This window comes from Scyliorhinus torazame, chromosome 29 (genome assembly GCF_047496885.1).
Source record: "Scyliorhinus torazame isolate Kashiwa2021f chromosome 29, sScyTor2.1, whole genome shotgun sequence".
In the NCBI taxonomy this organism is placed as follows: domain Eukaryota; kingdom Metazoa; phylum Chordata; class Chondrichthyes; order Carcharhiniformes; family Scyliorhinidae; genus Scyliorhinus; species Scyliorhinus torazame.
Window position 1 is genome coordinate 33,526,920 of NC_092735.1, and position 18,064 is coordinate 33,544,983.

An 18,064-nucleotide genomic window follows, 5' to 3' on the forward strand; every position below is an offset into this window, starting at 1 on the left:
CCGGCTTGGGTCACTGTCTGTGCGGAGTCTGCACATCCTCCCCGTGTGTGTGTGGGTTTCCTCCGGGTGCTCCGGTTTCCTCCCACAGTCCAAAGATGTGCAGGTTAGGTGGATTGGCCATGATAAATTGCCCTTAGTGTCCAAAATTGCCCTTAGTGTTGGATGGGGTTACTGGGTTATGGGGATAGGGTGGAGGTGTTGACCTTGGGTAGGGTGCTCTTTCCAAGAGCCGGTGCATACTTGATGGGCCGAATGGCCTCCTTCTGCACTGTAAATTCTATGCTAATCTATGAAGAACAGCAGATGGCCTTCCCTGAAGGGTATTGGGTGAACTAGTTGTTTTTATTCCAAATAACAATCTCCAACTTCATTGTCACTTTTGCTTTTATTTCCGAATTTTCTTTTAACTTCAAAGTCTCCAAAGATCCAGTGGAGAGGTGTGAGCTCGTGCTCTCTGGATTATTATTGCAGGCCTCTGGATTGCTAGTCCAGAACGCCGAGAGGTTATTTTTCTGCAGGTGGGTATTTGATTGTTTTCTGCAAACTGGCATGATTACCAGAGAGCAATTATTTACACCGAGCAGCTGCTTTGATTTTTGAGGTGCTGCATGTGTCAGGTGAGATGCTGTGCGTTACATACTTAATATTGGACGCCTGCCCTCGCTGCCCTTTAACAGACTGTGACCGCGGCTATGACCTTTTTTTGTTGTCACGCAGGTCGCCTTCGAGAAAGAGGGCGTGTTTCTGCACACGGGCACAAAACGGAATAATGACCAGGATACTCTTATCCCCGGAGTGATCCGGATCCTGGAGAAGGTGAGGAACTGCACTGCGACCTTTCCTGCAAAGGAGGGCTGGAAATTCCATCAAAGAACAAAGAAAAGTACAGCACAGGAACAGGCCCTTCGGCCCTCCAAGCCCGTGCCGACCATGCTGCCCGTCTAAACTAAAATCTTCTACACTTCCTGGGTCCGTATCCCTCTATTCCCATCCTATTCATATATTTGTCAAGATGCCCCTTAAATGTCACTATCGTCCCTGCTTCCACCACCTCCTCCGGCAGCGAGTTCCAGGCACCCACTACCCTCTGTGTAAAAAAAACTTGCCATGATATCATAGCTATAACCAAAAGAGCGGCAATCCCTGTATTCGGAATTAAACTGCCCAGAAATTTCTTCCCCTCTCTTATGTCTTGGAGTCTCTTCAACTCAATCCCATACATGAGAAACAATAAACAAGACACTCAACCACCCCCACCCCCCCACCCTGATATTCAATGGCATCCAATTCTTGAAAGTGCAGGATAAACCATGTCCATGAATTGTAGAACCCTTCCATCCACCCCCTCAACTCAAACTTCACCTGGTAAGAGTCAATGTGGGCATGCAGAATTTCCTTAGTTTCCTGAGGAAGTGTAGGTGCTATTGTGTATTTTTGGTCGTAGCGTCAACATGGCTGTCTTCAGGACCTCCGTGGCGAAACCTGGCAACGGGAAGTCATTTGCAGGGAGATGGCGGTGCGTTGGAAGAGACTGGGGTGTGGGGCTAAATGGGGACAGCTCTTTCAAAGAGTTAGCATGGGCACCTTGGACAGAATGGCCTCTTTCCATGCGGTTGTGATTCAGTGTATGCTAATAGTAGCGGTTCTCGCCTTTGCTTTCAAACTGGAGTGACTTGTTATAAGGATTATTTGTCCTTGTCTGTTTTCCAGGGCCCCGAAACTGTGATGGATTGGATTCCAATCAGTGAGAGCAGAGATCACCCTCAATTCCTGTACTCTAAGAAGGTAATCCTCCCAGGACCATGTGTGCAGAACAAGCCTGTTACGTTTTGGACTGAATATAAGAAACGGGAGCAGGATTAGACCCCTCGAGCCCACTCCACCATCAGTAAGAACATGGTTGATCTGATTGTGTCCCTGCCTGTTCCTCATAACCCTTGACACGTTTGGCAACCAAATATCTGAGCAACTTGGCCTTGAATATAATCAATGATCCACCCCCACTGCCCTCTGGGGACGAGTGTTCCAAACACTAACAATCCTCAGAGGAGAAATTCCTCGTCATCTTCATCTTGAATGGGACACCACTCATTTTGAAACCGTGCTCCTAGTTCTATGTTCACCCAAAAGGGGAAAATATCTTTCAGCATCTACCCCATCGAGCGCCCTCATAATTTGTATGTTTCAATAAGATCCCTTCTAATTCTTCTGAACTCCAATGAATAAAGGCCCAACCTGACATTGATTTGAATAAGTTAACTTTTTATAAGAACATAAGGGGCGGGATTCTCCACTCCCACGCCGAAGCGGCCGCGCCGTCGTGAACACCGTTGAGGTTCACGACGGCGCGGAACGGCCCCGGTCCCGACCGATTCAAGCCCTGACAATGGGCCAGGATCGGGGGCGCGTCATCTGCACGCGCCAGGCCTTGTCGCCCGCGTAAAAACAGCGCCGCATAGATGACGCGGCCAGCGCCGCATAACGGACGTCATCCGCGCATGCGTGGTTGCTGTCCTCTCTACGTCCGCCCCGCAAGAAGATGGGGGACGGATCTTGCGGGGCCGCGGAAGGAAGGAGGTCCTCCTGCAGAGAGGACGGCCTGACGATCGGTGGGCACCGATCGCGGGCCACCCCACATTCCAGTTGAAGCCCGGAGCAGGATCCCCCCCTCGCCCCCCCACAGGCCGCCCCCCCAGCGTTCACGCACCGCCCACAACTGCAGTGACCAGGTGTGGGCGGCGCCGGGGGGAACCCGCCGTTTTGGCCTGGCCGCTCAGCCCATCCGGGCCTCAGAATAGCGGGGGTGCCGGAGAATTGCCATTTTCGGTGTCTCCGGCGATTCTGTGGCCCGCAAAACTCGACCGGGCCGTTCCCGCCGCTTGGGAGAATCGCGGGAAGGCGTCGGACCGGCGTCCCCGGAAATTTGGCAGCACAGGTGATTCTCCCAACCGGCATGGGAGTGGAGAATCGCGCCCAAGAATGAGGAGCAGGAGTAGGCCACCTGGCCCCTCAAGCCTGCTCCACCATTCAATGAGATCATGGCTGATCTTTTGTGGACTCAGCTCCACTTTACGGCCCGAACACCATAACCCTTAATCCCTTTATTCTTCAAAAAACTATCTATCTTTATCTTGAAAACATTTAATGAAGGAGCCTCAGCTGCTTCACTGGGCAAGGAATTCCATAGATTCACAACCCTTTGGGTGAAGAAGTTCCCCCTAAGCTCAGTCCTAAATGTACTTCCCCATATTTTAAGGCTATGCCCCCTAGTTCTGCTTATTTAAGTAATGAGAGCACATGCCACTGTGAGAGATTTAACAGCTTTTGCATTTATTTGTCAAAGCTGAACATTCCCAGCACATGTTGGATGCAGTGTGAAGCTCCCTCTGCCCCGAGGTTCATGGGCAATACAATGCCCACATTAACTTTCATTTATATAAGTCCAGACGTCACAGAGGGAGGTGGGGAAGGCACCGGAAAGACAGAGGCAAAAGAGGAGATGTTGGGAGCTGTAACGCAAAGCATGGATGACTAGTTAAGTTTTTGTGAAGAGACAAAAAGGTTTGAGGAACACTTTTTGATGATTACAGCACGGGAGGCCATTCTGTCTGTCTCTGCCCATGTTCGCTCACTGCAGGAGCAACCCTGCAAGTCCTTTTCCTTGTAGCCCTACAATTATTTTCTGTTCTGATAAGTATCCAGTTCCCTGAGGCCGACACGGTGGCGCAGTGATTAGCACTGCTGCCTCACGGCGCTGAGGAGCCGGGTTCAATCCCGGCCCCGGGTCACTGTCCGTGTGGAGTTTGAACATTCACCTCGTGTCTGCATGGATCTCACCCCCACAACCTAAAGATGTAGAGGGTGAGTGAATTGGCCATGCTTAATTGGAAAAATGATGTGGAGGTGCTGCCGTTGGACTTGGTTGCACAGTATGAAGTCTGACAACATCAGGTTAAAGTCCAACAGGTTTGTTTCAAATCACTAGCTTTCGGAGCACTGCTCCTTCCTCAGGTGGAAAAAAGAATTGGGTGCTCTAAATTTATTATTTTTTTTAAAAGAAAAAAAGTCTCCGTTCCCTTTTGAAAGCCATAATTTAATCTGCCTCCACCAGACTCTCAGGCCGCGCATTCTAGATCCTGAATTCTTGCCGCCCATGTTCTTTTGAAATTCGCTTTAAACCAGTCTCCGCTGACTCTCACCCCTTCCGTCAGTGGGAAAAGTTTCTCCCGATCTACTCTGTCCGGACCCCTCATGATTCAAATTTCTCAATATTTCTTTCTCCAAGGAGAAGAGTTTCAGCTGCTCCATGTAACTGAAGTTCTCGTAGATTCTTGTGAATCATTACTGTGCTCTCTCTAATGCCTTTACCTCCTTCATAAAGTGCGATGCCTTATTCTTTGTTTTCTTCTTCCATGTTTAACTTCCCTTAAACAAAGCACTCGTTGGTATTTTTTTCTTTGTTGTTGAAAGTTTAATTCTCATGACCCTGGCTTGATGCCACCTCACGTGATTTCATTTACTTCTTCCTGTTCTCTCCATTCACGCTATCCTATTCTTTTTCAGGATTCTGCCATGAATGGAGCCAGTCACACTGAGGAGGCGATGTTTGACCCGGGTTACGAACCAGACTGGGCCGTAATCAGCACAGTAGGAACCAGGGTGCGCCCAATGGAGGAATTACGCAGTGAGAGACGCTGGTTTATTATTAACGTAATGCATATTTTTTGTATGTGAGTCTTGGCCTGGTCGAGGTGGAGAAATGATACTGACCAGTCATCGCCGTCAAGTACAGTGACGTCCAGGGTGTGCCGAATGCGATTGCAGGGCCCCAGTGATGTGCCTCAGCTCCAACCTCTGGCCGCGTCATAGGTTGTTACAACAAAGACGAGGCTATTCTGTCCATCAAACTTGTGCTGGCTCTTTGCAAAGACTTATCCAGTTTGTCTTTCCCTGCACCTCTGCAGTTTTCTCCCCTTTTGAGTATTTATTCAATTCCCTTCTGATTATTATCATTGGATCAGTAGGGTGGCACGGTAGCACAGTGGTTAGCACAGTTGCTTAACAGCTCCAGGGTCCCAGGTTCGATTCCCAGCTTGGGTCACCGTGTCTTGCGTGGGTTTCCTCCGGGTGCACCGGTTTCCTCCCACAGTCCAAAAGATGTGCAGGTTAGGTGGATTGGCCATGATAAATTGCCCTTAGTGACCAAAAAGATTAGGTGGGGTTACTGGGATAGGATGGAGGTGTGGGCTTAAGTAGGGTGCTCTTTCCAAGGGCCAGTGCGGACCCGATGGGCCAAATGACCTCCTTCTGCACTCTAAATTCTATGAACTGCTTCCACTGCCCTTTTGGATAGATCATACCAGATCATTACATTTGATCTGCATTTAAAAAAATCAAGTCCCCATTTCCTCTTTTGCCCATTATCTTAAAACTGCTTCCCCTGGTTGTCAGTCCACCAGTGGAAACAATTTCTCCTCATTTTGCTTCATCAAAACCCTTCATGATTATAAACAACTATATTAAATCTCCCCGCAGAGTGTGAAATCCCCTGATTTCTCTGAATGAGATTAAGAGCAGTTTGTAATGTCGTGAGTGCCCATTAGAAACTGACTGCTTCTTAAAGCCACGTTAGAACGGACATCGTGCTGTTCGTGCTGGTGGGACCTTCCTTTCCCGGTGATGGTGCACCCCTGCAAGGGGACTCCCCGTGGAGTGGGTGGATTAAATGGGAAATACCTTTACAGTGGCAGGGACCAGAGATCCCGCCACTGGCCATCGGTGAGCTGCCTCCCACTGCCAAGAAACAAGCCACGGGGAGGCCAGGGAATCTTATCCCACATGTAAAAGTTATGTCTCCGTCTTTTACTGAGGGCAGTGCTTTTGTTTGTTTTACAGGCAGAAGGAAGGCAGACTCGGGAAAGATGTAATTCCCAGAGCAATCTATTCATCGTAAGGTTGATGTGTGTTGTAGGTTGTAAACGCAGGTTGTAGACTGACTGCGTACAGGGTGTAAACATTGGCCCCGGTTAAATAAGAAACTCTTCTCCTTCAGTTCTCTGCCCGAAAGTCTGATCCACAGCGCTGTCATCTCCACCGCAAGGGGGCAGGTCCAGAATCCACCACAGCCCAAACGGGGATTGAACGCCGCCCGCGCTGTTGGTGCCAGCCTGATCCTTGCCAGTCAACTCTGAGGAGCTGTGGCTCATCCACCTTTCCATGAAGGCTGGAGTCTGGAGCTATGGATAGTGGTGGTAGAGGCTCCAATTTTGGATGATACCCACTGCGCCATGACTCCACAAAATAAATCGATCATTTTCAATCAGTTACCTCACCACGTCCGCCAGAGGTTTCAAAGATTCTCACACATTAACTCAAGTCGTTATAAATTGGATGTACATTAATTAAAGGAAAGAATCTATACAATTGTCGAGGGAGGGTGTGTAATTGAATCCAACAGGCCTTCTAGATCCCTATGCCAATAAAATTAGCCACCATTCCAGTGACCCAGAAGGCCATATATATCAGAGAACTAGATCAGATCTGAGGCTGCATGTTGCCGAATGACACGGTGACGCAGTAATTGGCACTGCTGCCTCACGGCGCGGGTTCGATCCCGGCCCTGGGTCACTGTCCGTGTGGAGTTCGCACATTCTGCCTGTGTTTGCGTGGGTTTCACCCCCACAACCCAAAGATGTGCAAGTTAGGTGGATTAGCCAGGCTAAATTGCCCCTTAATTGGAAAACTTAGAATTAATTTATTTTAAAGTGTTGTCGAATGGCATACAATGAATTCTTATTTGGGTTCTTGCATGAAGGACGGCTACCTGTGCGACACACCTGTGGGGATTGGTGGAGTTGCTTTTAAAAGGGTTGATTCCTGTTAGACGTATTCTGTTGAGCAGCTGGGTCACACACTGGCTCCTTTTCTTTATCTTTGCTGTGTTCTGTTTGCTGAATCACCCGTGGTTGAGTGTGATTTTTGTTTTCTCCCTGGACCAAATTCAGGAGTTGGAACTGCGGCTAATCGCACTTTATTGACCCATGTGCATAAGAGGGATGGGTTAGAGTGGGAATAGTCAAAGCAGTGAGGTCCGTGTGGTCAAATAGCCTGCGAACAGTTCCTGCTTAGGTTCTTTGATGAAGGAAGACCACTTGTGTGATTCGCCTGCTATCTCTTCAAAAGAGAAGGCAAAACATATTGACCAAAAATAATACTTGTTCTCTGTGCAGGAGCTAACTTGATGGGCTGAATGCTTACCTGGTATCTGTTAGATGAGCCATCCTTTGCTGAGTGTGGTTTGCTTTTTGTCTGTCCCTCAGCTGCCACCGAGTGCTCCGGAGCGCACAGCAAGTGGGCATTCTCTCTCAGTCTGTCCGAACTTAAATCCATCCGGAAAAACAAGCCCGGCCTGGGCTGGTCGTACCTTATCTTCATCAGCAAAGACGGCACCTCCTTCCCGGCTCTTCACTTCCACGACGGTGGCACCAGAGCCTTACTCAAGTGTCTGTGTAAATACATAGTGCTGGCCACGTGAGTATATAACGCCTCCCTTGCACCACCTGCCCTTGCGGTTGTCATAGCAAAGTTGCTGCGCCTTGTGCTCTGGGTGTAAAAGCAGGAATCAACCTGGTGGTAAAATCTTATTGTAATGTCTGCGGTACAAGCTGTTTCCTTATATTCGTTGAACCTTCTGTTTTTATCGTAGTTTGTGCTATAGTCATTGCCAACCCCCCCACCACCACCACAACACCAAATCGAGCAATGGGCTAGGGATAGGGAGAGAATCCTAGAATTTACAGTGCAGAAGAAGGCCATTCGGCCCATTGAGTTTGCACCGGCCCTTGGAAAGAGCACCCCACTTAAGCCCACACCTCCGCCCCATGCCTGCAACCCAACAGCCCTACCCAACCCCTTTGGACACGAAGGGCAATTTAGCATGACCAATCCACCTAACCTGCACTTCTTTGGACTGTGGGGGGAAACCGGATCACCCGGAGGAAACCCACGCAGACACTGGGAGAACGTGCAAACTTCGCACAGATGGTGACCCAAGCCAGGAATCGAACCTGGGACCCTGGAGCTGTGTAGCAACAATGCTAACCACTGCTGCCGTGCCGCTCACAATTGCCCCAGCGCCATTCCCATGGATGAAGGGGATTGCTGTAAAGAGTTCACGGGAAATGCTGGGTTTCATTGTAGACCGTGCAGTCCCACAGTCAGTAACGTGTTCTAAAGTTTTTACCAGCAGTCACTGTGAATGGTTTTACGAAGGTAGTTAGTGATTCTGTGTTGTTGGCAGCTCCAAGAAGGATCCTCGCCTTTATCTGGTCTACTCTCACGATTCTCATGCCTTGTCCCAATCCTTCGATGAGTTGCAGCTATTCGATGAGCATTCTTCAGATTTGGTGTCTGTGAGTTAATTTTTTTCTCTCTTTTGGTTGGTTGAATCAATATCTGTTTAATGAGATATTGGTAAATGCTCTCCAACATTCTTGTATTTGTGGATTGGGTCCACCAGTGTTGCATGTGCACAGTGCTGCTATTGAAATGAAACCATTTATGGTGAAATCTATTGCTTATCACGGTGATGCTATTACTGCTCAGAAAGAACTGTTCCTATTTTGTGGATCCGGTATCAACATCAGACATTCCCAGGTCAGGAGTAAAACAGGTTAGAGAGATCAGACGGGCATATGTGAGGCAGTGTATGAGGGGTTTGGAATGAAACAATGTGAACATGTGGCAAATAGGTTTGGTGAGCCACAGGCACAAGTTGTCACGGGACTCTGCGATGTTGGTGATGACCGAGGCCTGGCTTTAAGAGGGGCAACTTAATTTGGAACTCAATATTCCTGACATTAGGACGGATGTCAAAAGCTTTAGAGGGTGGGGAAGAGATTTACTAGAATACTACCAGGAGGGCGGCACGGTAGCACAGTGGTTGGCACTGTTGCTTCACAGCGCCAGGCACCCCGGTTCGATTCCTGGCTTGGGTCGCTGTCTGTGCGGTGTCTGCACGTTCTCCCCGTGACTGCGTGGGTTCCTTCCGGGGTACTCCGCTTCCGTCCCACAAGTCCCGAAAGACGTGCTGTTAGGTGAATTGGACATTCTGAATTCTCCCTCCGTGTACCCGAACAGGCGTAAGAATGTAGCGACTCGGGGATTCTCACAGTAACTTCATTGCAGTGTTAATGTAAGCCTACTTGTAACAGATTATTAATTTTTTTAAAAGGAATGGGGAGCTTCAGCTGTGTAGAGAGACTGGAGAAACAGAGGTTCTCCTTTCAAGCAGAGAAAGAGATTTGATAGAGGTGTTCAAAATCATGGAAGGGTTTTAATAGAGTAAAAGAGAGTCAGTAACCAGAGGACACTGATTTACGACAATTGGCAAAAGTGTTGGAGGTGCTTGGGAACATTTTTTTTTAAGCTCCCTGAAAGGGCGATGGAATATCCAATAATACCTTCCAAAAGGAAACAGGATCAGTGCTTGAAGGCGAATAATTTACAGGACTATGAGGAAAAGAGCAGGGGAGTGGAATGAATTGGATAACTCTGCAAAGAGCTTGCACAGGCACAGTGTGCTGCCTGGCCTTGTCTTTTGCTGTATGTTATTGAGAGTTGCTCTTTTTTTTTTTCTCTTTCCCCTCCCCTTCCCCCATTACCCAGCGTTTTATACAAGACCCTTACGCTGCCACTTTCGGCAGCTTCTCCAAAGTGACCAACTTCCTGCGCGGAGCTCTGCGGCCCCAGGATGGTTCCTGCCACCGTCCACTGCGCGAGATGGCCAGCGGTCTGGACTTGGAGCAGCAGGATGAGCCGGGCTTCGAAGTCATCACCTGTGTAAGTGTCCAGCCCCTGCATGGTCAGGGAATTACCGATTGATGGATGTACTTCGCAAGATGGTGAGGGAGCAGAGAGAGATACTTCAGAAAATCACTCCCATTAAGATGCTCTGTGCCAGAGTTTGCAAATACACCCCGATGGAGGAGGGGGGGGGGGGATGCGTCGTTTTCTGGACCGGCTGAGGTACCCGAGGGTAGAGGAGGGGCAGGTGGCTGGGCTTGGGGCACCGGTAGGGCTGGAGGAGCTGACTAAGGGGCTGGGGAGTAAGCAGGCGGGGAAGGCACCGGGGCCAGATGGGTTCCCGGTGGAATTTTACAGGAAGTATATGGACCTGTTGGGCCCACTACTAATGAGGACTTTCAATGAGGCGAGGGAGGGGGGGGCCCTATCCCCAACGATGTCCAGGGCGCTGATCTCACTGATCTTCAAGCGGGACAAGGACCCTTTACAGTGCGGGTCGTAGTATAGGCCAATCTCGCTCCTCAACGTGGATGCGAAGCTGTTAGCTACCAGAATTGGGGACTGTGTTCCGGGGGTGATCCACGAGGACCAGACGGGTTTCGTGAAGGGAAGGCAGCTAAACACCAATGTGCGGAGGCTCCTAAATGTAATCATGATGCCTGCAGTGGAGGGGGAAGCGGAGATAGTGGCGGCTATGGATGCGGAGAAGGCCTTCGATAGGGTGGAGTGGGGGTACCTGTGGGAAGTGTTGTGGAGGTTCGGGGAGGAGTTCGTTAGTTGGGTTAGGTTACTGTACGAAGCCCCGGTGGCGAGTGTGGTCACAAATCGGAGGAGGTCGGAATACTTTCGGCTGTACCAGGGGACGAGGCAGGGGTGCCCCCTATCCTCCCTGCTATTTGCGTTGGCAATTGAACCTTTGGCAATGGCTTTGAGGGAGTCCAGGAACTGGAGGGGGGTGTTCCGGGGCGGGGGGGGGGACGGGGGGGGGGGACACTGGGTTCCGTTGTATGCAGACGACCTGTTACTGTATGTGGCGGACCCGGTGGGGGGGGATGCCGGAGGTGATGCGGATTCTCAGGGGGTTTGGAGACTTTTCCGGGTATAAGCTCAACATGGGGAAGAGTGAGCTATTCGTGATACACCCAGGGGACCAGGGAAGGGGGATAGCCGAGCTTCCACTGAAGAGGGTGGAAAGGAGTTTTCGGTACCTAGGGATCCAGGTGGCCAGGAGCTGGGGGGCCCTACACAAGCTCAACTTGACGAGGCTGGTGGAGCAGATGGAGGAGGAGTTTAAAAGGTGGGATATGCTGCCACTCTCCCTGGCGGGTAGGGTACAGTCGGTGAAGATGACGGTGCTCCCGAGGTTCCTTTTTATATTCCAGTGCCTCCCCATCCTGATCCATAAGGCCTTTTTTAAGCGGGTCAGCAGGAGCATCATAGGGTTTGTATGGGCGAAAAAGACCCCGAGGGTGTGAAGGGTGTTTCTGGAACGGAGCAGGGACAGAGGAGGGCTAGTGTTGCCTAATCTGTGTGGGTACGACTGGGCTGCCAATGTGGCGATGATACGCATGTGGGTAATGGAGTGGGAGGGGGCGGCGTGGAAGAGGCTGGTGATGGCGTCCTGTGTGGGCACGAGACTGAGAGCGCTGGTGATGGCACCGCTGCCACTCCCGGCGACAAAGTACACCACGAGTCCAGTGGTGGCGGCGACCCTCAATTTTGGGGCAGTGGAGACGCCACGGGGGGAGGCAGAGGTTTCGGTGTGGCCCCCGATCCGAGAGAACCATCGGTTTGTCCCGGGGAGAATGGATGGGGCGTACCTGAGCTGGCACAGGGCAGGTATTAGAAGGATGGGGGACCTGTTTATAGATGGGACGTTTGCGAACCTTGGGGCGCTGGAGGAAAAATTTGGGCTCCCCGGGAAATGCCTTCAGGTACATGCAGGTAAGGGCGTTTATAAGACGGCAGGTGAGGGGATTTCCGCTGCTGCCAGCACGTAGGATCCAGGATAGGGTGCTCTCGGGGGTGTGGGTTGGAGAAGGCATGGTCTCGGCGACCTACCAGGAGATGCAGGAGGAGGAGGAGGCCTCGGTGGAGGAGCTGAAAGGTAAATGGGAGGAGGAGCTGGGGGAGGAGATAGACGAGGGTACGTGGGCGGATGCCCTGGGTAGGGTAGATTCTTCCTCCTCTTGCGCCAGGCTTAGCCTGATACAATTTAAGGTTCTGCACATGGCGCACATGATGGGGGCAAGGCTGAGTCGGTTTTTTGGAGTGGAAGACAGGTGTGTGAGGTGTTCGGGGAGCCCAGCAAATCATGCCCACATGTTCTGGGCGTGCCCAGCGCTGGATGGGTTCTGGAGGGGCGTTGCGAGGACGGTGTCTAAGGTGGTAAACACCCGGGTTAAGCCGAGTTGGGGGCTCGCACTATTTGGGGTATCGGACGAGCCGGGAGTGCAGGAGGCGAAAGAGGCTGGTATTCTGGCCTTTGCGTCCCGGCGGAGGATTCTGCTACAGTGGAAGGATGCGAGGCCCCCGAGCGTGGAAGCCTGGATCAGCGACATGGCAGGGTTCATTAAATTGGAGAGGGTAAAATTTGCCTTAAGAGGATCTGTGCAAGGGTTCTTCAGACGGTGGCAACCGTTCCTAAACTTTCTAGTCGAGTGTTAGGAGGTGGTCAGCAGCAGCAGCAACCCGGGGGGGGGGGGGGAGGGTACTTGGTGTTTACTACTGTGTTTATTATCTTTTAATGGGGGGCTTGTATATTGGGGGAATACGTGACATAGCTACAAGATGTTTATTTATGTGTTCTTTGTTTTTTGTTATTTCTGTAAGGGGGGGTGGGGTTGTTGAAAATATGTTAAAAATTTGAATAAAAATATTTTTTTAAAAGAAGAGTGGGCCATTTGTGGGCAGCACGGTGGCGCAGTTGTTAGCACTGTTGCCTCACGGCGCCGAGGTCCCAGGTTTGATCTCTGCTCTAGGTCACTGTCCGTGCGAAGTTTGCACATTCTCCCCGTTTGCATGGGTTTCTCCCCCACAACACAAAGATGTGCAGGGTAGGTGGATTGGCCACGCTAAATTGCCCCTTTATTGGAAAAAATGAATTGGGCACTCTAAATTAAACAAAAAGGAATAGGCCATTTGGCCCCCCTAGCGCCTGCTCCATCATTCAGCAAGATCACGGCAGACCCAATTGCAATCTCAACTCTGCTTTCCTGTCTACCGCCCCATAACCCTGAACTCCCTTATCGGAAAAATCTGTTGAATATATCCAAAGACTAACAACCCTCTGAGAAGAAATTCTCCTTCACGCCTTTCTTAAATGGGAGATCCCTAATTTTTAAACTGTGTCCCCTCGTTCTGGACTCCCCTGCAAGATGAAACATCCTCTAAGTATCCACCCTGTCTAATCACCTCCGGATCTTGTTTTGCTGACTGTTTTAGATGTGGTGAGACCGAGATTCTTAAGGTCGGAGCTTGCTAAATTTGGTTTGCCTTTGGGATCATTGGCTTCCTTGGCTTTTATAGGGTATTGATGAGTGGTGCGACAGGTTAAGTGGGTTGGCCGTGTCAAAATTGCCCCTTGAGTCCAGAGATGTGCACGTTAAGTCCGGTTACGGGATAGGGCAGGGGACTGGGCCTGGGTAGGGTGCTCTTTCCGAGTGTTGGTGCAGACTCGATGGGACGAATGGCCTCCTTCTGCACTGTAGGGATTCATTGGAAAGCTAATCCATGGCCACCCGTAACTATTTCCACATTGGGCAAGGCATTTGTGCAGCAAATCAGCACAAGTGGGGCTTTGCGGGGAACCTGACTGCAGCTCTGCACCCCAATCAACGACCCACATCATTGAAAACTGAGCCCTGGGAACGGAGAGCTCCACTGAGCCACAGCGGAGGCTATTTCCTGACTTTGTGGTTAGAGCACACGTGAAGCAGAAGGATCTTGTGTTTTAATAAGGTAACAAGTTTCAGTTTACAATTTATATAGCAAATTTACAATGAGTTAGATAATTGTTCATAGTGATGAAGAATGGTGTGGACTAATATTTCTTTCATAAATAGACAATGCGCAGTAAATTGCTGTACTGAGATACTGCATTCCCTCCCTCCCCTTCCACTCCATCCTAACCCAGCTAGTGTCCGACTGAGCATCGGTTGTGGGTGGCGAGATCATGCTGAGCTGTCAGATTTCCCTTTGGCTCTCCAGCAGCTGCGAGCTGAGACTGCAGAGCTGCAGTCTACTGGCCACCGACAGTAGGGAAAGTGCTGGGAGGGCGACTGTGCTTCCGATGCATTTATCTGTGTCGCTCAGTCCCCTTTTGCCCCAGTGGTTTGTGCGTTAAAACTGCTGCCGAGAGGCAACCTGGGAGCAGATGGATGCCACAGTCCCCAGGGCAGGACTTTATCGTGCTGCGCGAGGAATTTTACAGCCAAGGTAACCTCGCATAGAATTGACAGCACAGAACTAGACCATTCAGACCAACAGGGCCCTGCTGGCATTTATTCTCCACACGAGCCTCCTGCCGTGCTTTTTCATCTAACCCCATCGACGTGACATTCAATTCCTTTCTCCATCATATCTTTATCGACCCTCTCTGCCATTTGCCCCAATTAATCTTCATGCGAGTAAGTTTCAAATTCTCACCACTGAGTAAAGAAGTTTCTCCCGATTGGGCTTGGCCATGATGCCCTTTGAGGTAGAGCAGCCTGTCAACTCATCTTCTAGGTGTGGCACCACCGAAGGATTGTGCTAGCCTCTCTGTTATAAAGGCCAAAGAGGAGGGTTACCAGAGCTGGGAGGTTATAACTACCAGGAAGCCTGAACAGGGGGCAGCTCTTTTCTCTATGGAAGAGAAGTATGAGAGGAGACTTGATGAAGGGGTTTGATAGGATAGACATGGAGAAAGATGTTTCTACAAAGGAAGAAGGCCAGAAATAGGTGGTCATGAATATAAGATGCAGTAGGAAATCCAGCAGAGATTTCTTCATGCAGAATGGTGAGAACTACCACAGGCTGTCGTTGAGGTGAATAGAATAGTTGCATTTAAGGTAATCTAGATAAACACATGAAAGTGAAAGGATTAGAAGAACATGTTGATAAAGCAAGATGGGGAGGTGGAAGGAGCTTGTGTGGAGCATAAACACCAGGGTTAACTAGATGGGCCGAATGGGCTGTTTCTGTACATTACACTCAATGCAATATGGAACGGACGGGGATTAAGCGGAAATGTCCCGATGGCAGCCTTCATTTGATTTAAATGTTTAAGCACAGATTTCCCATACTCTTCCCCACTCTTTAGTAATCTTTCTGACCACCTTTGCAGCAAGCGGATCTGGGTCAGAGGCCCATTGTACAGAGGCAGGAGACACTGACAGCAACAGAGTGGGAAAAACATCTGGACCCAGAAGGCAGAGTTCAAAATGTGGAAGAATTGAAGAAAAAGATTTTCAAAGGGGTAGGTGAATTCATTCATTGGATTATATATTCATTTTGAAAGCTTTTCGTGTCGTCATGGTGAATTACTGTAGATCTGGAAATCCAAATTACCCCGTAACTTGGTAACATAACAGCAAAGCAGGAATTCAGCGTTATTTTTAAATCGAATTATTGGGAACATTGAGTTAAGAGGAGCAGACCGGATTATAAAGAGCAGCAACGGTAGTTCTGTGGCTTCATGAAAGGGTGTTCACCTAAGCAGATGAATGTGGTATTGTTCCCTAATAAGTGGGAGATGATAGGAGGATGATTCAAAGTAGAAATTTGTTTGTGCTGTTCTTTCACCATAATAGGCCTCAAATGGGTGAATATAGAGACCGGGATCATCAGTGTCCTGATCTCTGCCCGGTAATCCTGTGTGGGGGATCGTACCTCTGTATCTAACCCCCCCTGCTGTACCTGTCCTGGGAGTGTTTGATGGGGTCATTGTAGAGGGAGCTTTACTCTGTATCTAACCCTGTTCTGTACCTGTCCTGGGAGTGTTTGATGGGGACAGTGTAGGGGGAGCTTTACTCTGTATCTAACTCCCCCTGCTGTACCTGTCCTGGGAGTGTTTGATGGGGTCATTGTAGAGGGAGCTTTACTCTGTATCTAACCCTGTTCTGTACCTGTCCTGGGAGTGTTTGATGGGGACAGTGTAGAGGGAGCTTTACTCTGCATCTAACCCCGTGCTGTACCTGTCCTGGGAGTGTTTGATGGGGACAGTGTAGAAGGAGCTTTACTCTGTATCTAACCCTGTTCTGTACCTGTCCTGGGAGTGTTTGCTGGGGACAGTGTAAAGGGAGCTTTACTCTGTATCTAACCCCGCCTGCTGTACCTGTCCTGGGAGTGTTTGATGGGGACAGTGTAGAGGGAGCTTTACTCTGCATCTAACCCCGTACTGTACCTGTCCTGGGAGTGTTTGATGGGGACAGTGTAGAGGGAGCTTTACTCTGTATCTAACCCCCCGTGCTGTACCTGTCCTGGGAGTGTTTGATGGGGACAGTGTAGAGGGAGCTTTACTCTGTATCTAACCCTCTTCTGTACCTGTCCTGGGAGTGTTTGCTGGGGACAGTATAAAGGGAGCTTTACTCTGTATCTGACCCCATGCTGTCCCTGTCCTGGGAGTGTTTGATGGGAACAGTGTGGAGGGAGCTTTACTCTGTATCTAACCCCGTGCTGGACTTGTCCTGGGAGTGTTTGATATAGATAATATACCAGAAAGTTTTCAGCTTGCCCAATCAACATCCCTCTCCATGGGGCGCAAAAGATCAGGGCAGGATTTAAATTGAGAAGTAATGTCCAGCGAATCAATAAAATACCAGACTCAAAAACAGCCTCTTCCCCGCTGTCACCAGACTCCTAAACAACCCTCTTTTGAACTGACCTCATTAACACTACACCCTGTATGCTTCACCCGATGCCGGTGTTATGTAGTTACATTGTGTACCCTGTGTTGCCCTATTATGTATTTTATTTTATTTTATTTTCTTCCCATGTACTTAATGATCTGTTGAGCTGCTCGCAGAAAAATACTTTTCACTGTACCTCGGTACACGTGACAATAAACAAATCCAATCCAAATACAAACCGTTTGATGTCATGATTCAGAATGGGAAAGAAGGAGTGTGACCTCAGCGCTGTGGGACAGGGAGTTTGTTCTCCTCTGGCTGTGGGTTTGAGCCCCATTGCTGGATTTGTGCAGAAAATGTTCCGATCATGCAGCACAGAAGACGGCCATTCCGCCTAAATGTATACAGTGACAACTTCGCCTTTCCATTGCCCCTTGTCAATTAGCTTAAATATCAACCAAACCGGCAAAACAAATGATCTGGTATTTATCTCATTGCTGTCCATAAATCGGCTGCAACATTTCAACAGTGACCCCCAACTTCACTTCAAAAAGGGCTTCATTGGCTGTAAAGTGTTTTGGGACCTACTGAAGATGTGACCGGCACTATGTAAATGCAGATTCTTTCATTCCTGCCTTTCTGGAATCTTCTATTGCTGCCACATTCACTCTGGGCCCTCTTCTAATGGATGGTAAAATGGTGTGGGATGCTTAATCCTCCACAGGCGAGTAATTGAGGTGCCCCTGTCCTTTCCACGTCACATTTTACATTCCGCTGTTGGTCGTTTAGGAACAATGGTCACAACTAAGTCCTGGGAATGATAAAGCACCAAAGGGGGCCATTTGACCCGCCAATTGGAAAGAAGTACCCAGTTGGACCTCTTTTCTCTCTCTCTCTCTCTCTCTCTCTCTCTCTTCTTTTCTCCCCCCCCCCCCCCCCCCCCCCCCCCCCCCCCCCGGGGCTATTCCCCCTCCCTGTAGCTCTGCAGTTCTCTGTCCTATTTATCTAATTCTGATTTGACATCAAGTGTTGAATCTGTTTCCACTCTCCTTTCAGGCGGCGCATTCAAGATCCCAACAGCTTGCTGCATTAAAAACAAATTCTCCCCCTCTCCATCCAGCATCTTTTGCCAGTTTTCTCAAATCTCCTGCCACAATCCCTTACAAAAGTCTGGTTGATTTATTCACTGCTCCTTTAATCTCCCCTGCCAGGGACTGTGCCACAGCATCCGTCGGGAAGTCTGGAAATTCCTGCTGGGATACTACCCCTGGGACAGCACAGCCGAGGAACGCAAAACTGTGGTGAAGCAAAAGACGTAAGGATTAATCCAGTTACGCTGAAGGGGGGGGGGAAGTAATTATTACCAATATATGAATGTTCCAACTCTTGGCCAGGTGCCGAAGTGTATGCTTATAGATGCTCCAGTTAAT

At 49.6% G+C, this 18,064-nt stretch overlaps 1 protein-coding gene across 1 annotated transcript in view; it reads left to right on the top strand.

Moving 5' to 3' along the window:
- The window catches only part of tbc1d17 (TBC1 domain family, member 17), a 133,247-nt gene that overhangs the window by 6,694 nt on the left and 108,489 nt on the right, over positions 1–18,064 (top strand). The window contains exons 2-9 of the mRNA XM_072492372.1: positions 718–816; positions 1,711–1,785; positions 4,564–4,684; positions 7,320–7,530; positions 8,300–8,411; positions 9,667–9,840; positions 15,131–15,262; positions 17,846–17,949. Of these exons, the coding sequence (XP_072348473.1) occupies positions 718–816; positions 1,711–1,785; positions 4,564–4,684; positions 7,320–7,530; positions 8,300–8,411; positions 9,667–9,840; positions 15,131–15,262; positions 17,846–17,949 (1,028 nt within the window). The remainder of the gene's footprint in view (positions 1–717; positions 817–1,710; positions 1,786–4,563; positions 4,685–7,319; positions 7,531–8,299; positions 8,412–9,666; positions 9,841–15,130; positions 15,263–17,845; positions 17,950–18,064) is intronic.